The sequence below is a fragment of the Propithecus coquereli genome, unplaced genomic scaffold (assembly GCF_000956105.1).
Source record: "Propithecus coquereli isolate 6110/MARCELLA unplaced genomic scaffold, Pcoq_1.0 Scaffold142, whole genome shotgun sequence".
In the NCBI taxonomy this organism is placed as follows: domain Eukaryota; kingdom Metazoa; phylum Chordata; class Mammalia; order Primates; family Indriidae; genus Propithecus; species Propithecus coquereli.
In genome coordinates, this window is record NW_012138525.1 from 7,502,024 (window position 1) to 7,506,182 (window position 4,159).

Sequence of the window (4,159 nt, forward strand, 5' to 3'; positions counted from 1 at the left end):
ATTAATTTACTATTTAAAAAATTCTCAGTTTTAATTTCTAATGTGGTAAGTACAGATTTGTATAACCTACATAAACAAAAACTTTTTGGGGACCTCAATTTTTAAGACCACAAATGAGTCCTAAAACCAGAAAGTTTGAGAACTACTAAGCAATCTGGCTGTTTCCTTGCCTCTGATGATGAAATAAAATCCACTTCTCAGGATTGTTTTTGGTTTAAAATGAGAACATTTAGAGTGCCTGAGATATGAAAAACATACAGTGGATGGTAGATATTATTTGTGAAATGATAAAGTAAGCTTCCAGCAATGTAGGATCATGGTAATTGTTTGCCCAGGTTCTTGGTAAATGTTTATTATATTAATAAATTTTGGATAAAACTTCTAATATAGAGTGGGAACTATAGGTCACTGATGCAGGTGGGAGGATTGCTTGAGGTTAGGAATTTGAAACCAGTCTGAGCAAGAGTGAGACCTCCTCCCTACAAAAAATAGAAAAAATTAGCTGGGCATGGTGGTGTGTACCTGTAGTCCCAGCTACTCAGGAGGCTGAGGCAGGAGGATCGCTTGAGCCCAGGACTTTGAGGTTGCAGTGAGCTGTGATGATGCCACTGCACTGTAGCCTTTGACAGAGCAAGACCCTATCTCAAAAAAAAAAAAAGAAAAGAAAAGAAAAAAATATACAATTCTTTTTTTAGTGATTATTGAGAAGACACTCCATGACTGGAGCCTGAGGGGTACATATTGCCAGCTGTAGATTATAGGAAGATCTGTTCTACATGACACTGCAAAGTGTCATGTAAGTTCATTTTTTGAAAAAAACTTCTTACCCACTTGTATCCTTGTCTTTTGTCTCATTAAAATAGATGCTAAATATGGGTGGAGATGTTAGGTGACCCTACCGAGAAGTTAGATAACTGATAAATAATTTCAAAATTCTCAAGAGATAGACAGAGAGATGTATGAAAATAAATGAAAGAGGGAGGCCTATAACATTAGTGATCTAGGAATGACATGATAACTATGAGCTTTATTTAGTGCTTTTTGTAGGCTTGGGAACTGTGTGGCAGTTTTGCTTATACTTTTTTTCTGCTTATGAATGTAAATATCTGGAGTCCTCTTAATTAACTGCTTCTTTACACATTTCTTAGTTTTATTATTTTACTCCTTAATAGGAATTTGTAATCAGCATATATTGCCTTTCTTTTATAGTTTTATGATCTTTGTGAACTCTTCAGAACTGGAGGTCAGGTTCCTGACACAAACTACATATTTATGGTATGTAAACACCAGTTATAGCAAATGCTTATTTAAAATTGAAAGGATGTGACTTACTAAATGTAAATTGCATAATAATTCATTGCCATGTGACAATTATTATTTAAATATATGAAAATGGGATTCTGTACTTTTCTACATTTTGCTATGTCCTCTAGTTAACCAGCTTTAGTAAACTACTGTACAGATAGGATTGGATTGTAGCTATCAGTAATGGCTGGGTAGAAAAATAGCCCAGAACCATTGGTTTAAGGCATAAATCTTCAATTAATTGTTATTTTATCAAACTTTTTGAACATTCATTTCCATCTCTTATTAACCTATGAAGGGATGAATATACACATTTGCTGTTAAGATAGAGATTTCCTTACTTTTCTTTTGTAATGTAGCATTACTTTTGAATCTTTTCTGAACCCTTTTATTATTATCCTTCCTTCTGAAAGTTGCTGGGTCACTTTGCTATTCTTTTAGCCATTTTCCCATTGGTGTAATATTGGCCCAGTCAGACACTAATGGGAAGTGTAAATACTACATCATCATATGCAGTTGTTAAATGCAAAGCTAAACCTAGAATGCTGTTATAATTAAGGTATTTGCTTTTACACAAAAACTGTTTTCTTCAAGTAGGCAACTCTTCTGGCAGTACTAAAATGCTTTTTAAAATTTTAAATTATTTTAGCCAGGTGCAGTAAGTAGCATGTGTCTGTAGTCCCAGCTACACAGGAGGCTGAGGCCAGAGGATCACTTGAGGACAGGAGTTCAAGGCCAGCTTGGACATAGCAAGACCCTGTCTCTTAAAAAAGGGAATTAAAAAATACTTTAAATTAATTTTAAAAATTTTGATTCACACATGACCTTTTACTAACATCTACTAATATAAGTAATAGAAGATTGAAAAAATGGTTTTACAGGGAAAATTCTCGAGAGAATTGCAGAGTAGATTCTTGTATATATTTTCTGTATCGTTGGTCAGTTTAGTAGAAACAGTTTATTCTATTTTGTTGTTGTTGTTAAAATCCAGTCTCCAGATAATTCAATGTGTAATTCTTCATTGGAGTTATTTTGCGCTGTGTCTCTGAGTTTTTACAGTTTGATAAAATTTTAAAAGAATATTATGGCTATTGTGTTGTTTGTAACTGTGAACTTTTACTTCACAGGGTGATTTTGTAGACAGAGGTTACTATAGTTTGGAGACCTTCACTTACCTTCTTGCATTAAAGGCTAAATGGCCTGATCGTATTACACTTTTACGAGGAAATCATGAGAGTAGACAGATAACACAGGTGTATGGATTTTATGGTAAGACATTCTATTTCTCTCATTCTGAACATTATTTTACCTTTTCCTTGGGAAAAAAGTCACACAACTTATACATGTGCTTTATGTATATTTTTTCTCTACTTTCTCACTCCTTAACTCCTCCCAATCAATCGAAAATATAAACCTGGAGAGAAGACCACTGTTAACTTTTTGGTGTACATCTTTCTAGATCGAGTCTCAAGGTGTAGTCCTCAGTTTACCTCATTGGAATCACCTGGGTGCTTGTTAAAAACATGGTGGCTGAGTGCAGTGGCTCATGCCTGTAATCCTAGCACTCTGAGAGGCTGAGGCAAGAGGACTGTTTAAGGCCAGAGTTCGAGACCAGCCTGAGTAAGAGCGAGACCCTGTCTTTACCAAAAATAGAAAAATTAGCCACGCGTGGTTTTTTTTTTTTTTTTTGAGACAGAGTCTCCTCTCTTGCCTGGGCTAGAGTGCTGTGGCGTCAGCCTAGCTCATAGCAACCTCAAACTCCTGGGCTCAAGCAATCCTCCTGCCTCAGCCTCCCAGGTAGCTGGGACTACAGGCACACGCCACCATGCCTGGCTAATTGTTTTCTATTTTTAGTTGTTTGGCCAATTTATTTCTATTTTTAGTAGAGATGGGGTCTCGCTCTTGCTCAGGCTGGTCTCGAACTCCTGAGCTCAAACGATCCATCCGCCTCTGACTCCCAGAGTGCTAGGATTACAGGCGTGAGCCACAGCGCCCGGCTGCCAGGCATGTTGATACATGCTGGTAGTCCCTGCTACTTGGCAGACTGAGGTGGGAATATCCCTGGAGCCCAGGAATTTGAGGTTGCAGTGTTCTATGATGATACCACTGCACTCTAGCCTGGCGACAGAGTGAGACTCTGTCTCAAAAGAAACAAAAAAATTGTTGATTGGTGGGCCCACTGCAGACCTGCTGATCAAAATCTTTTGAGGTGGGACCCTAGAATTTGCTGACGGACAATGTTCTGCAGAGTCAAGAGAGCCCATTCTAATCTATATTGTGTACATGCATGTATGTGTTTATGTATGCACAAACACACATGTACACACTAAAATGGGATCACAGTGTGGTTTTTTTTTTTTTTTAACTTAAGGCTATGTTGTGACCAGCATTTTCACTTCATTAATGTTATTTTTATAGCTGCATCATATCATACCATTTGGATGAACCATAATTGATTTAACCAGTCCCTTTATCATTGGACATTGGAATTGTTCCTAAGCTGCTGTTATGCACATCCTTTTACATATATCTCTGAGTGCTCACTGGAGAGAGTGCTAGGACCTCAGGGGTCAGAAGCAGAACTCAGTCATAAAAAGCAAAAATAGCTGTTTCCATAAAACTTTTATTTGATCGAAAGTTAAAAAAATAAGCTTTTAGGAAGTTCTTTGACGTAGATAGACAATAGAACTGTTGAGATTATGAATTTGAATTTTCCTTGAGCACAATTACGGCAGATATTGAGAGGTTTGGGAATATTAATTTCAGAACTCTTTAGTTTTATATTTTGAATCATCTTCTGTCATTGTAAATATAGGCTGAACCCTCTTACTCTTCCATATGTTTGCCATTATCA

The 4,159-nt window shown here is 36.8% G+C and overlaps 1 protein-coding gene across 2 annotated transcripts in view; it reads left to right on the forward strand.

Moving 5' to 3' along the window:
• Nucleotides 1-4,159, forward strand: part of PPP6C (protein phosphatase 6, catalytic subunit) — a 39,496-nt gene that overhangs the window by 29,484 nt on the left and 5,853 nt on the right. The window contains exons 3-4 of one of the 2 annotated variants that reach the window (XM_012639735.1): nucleotides 1,210-1,275; nucleotides 2,433-2,574. In XM_012639735.1, coding sequence (XP_012495189.1) covers nucleotides 1,210-1,275; nucleotides 2,433-2,574 — 208 coding nt within the window. The remainder of the gene's footprint in view (nucleotides 1-1,209; nucleotides 1,276-2,432; nucleotides 2,575-4,159) is intronic. The other variant, XM_012639736.1, reaches the window with a different exon arrangement.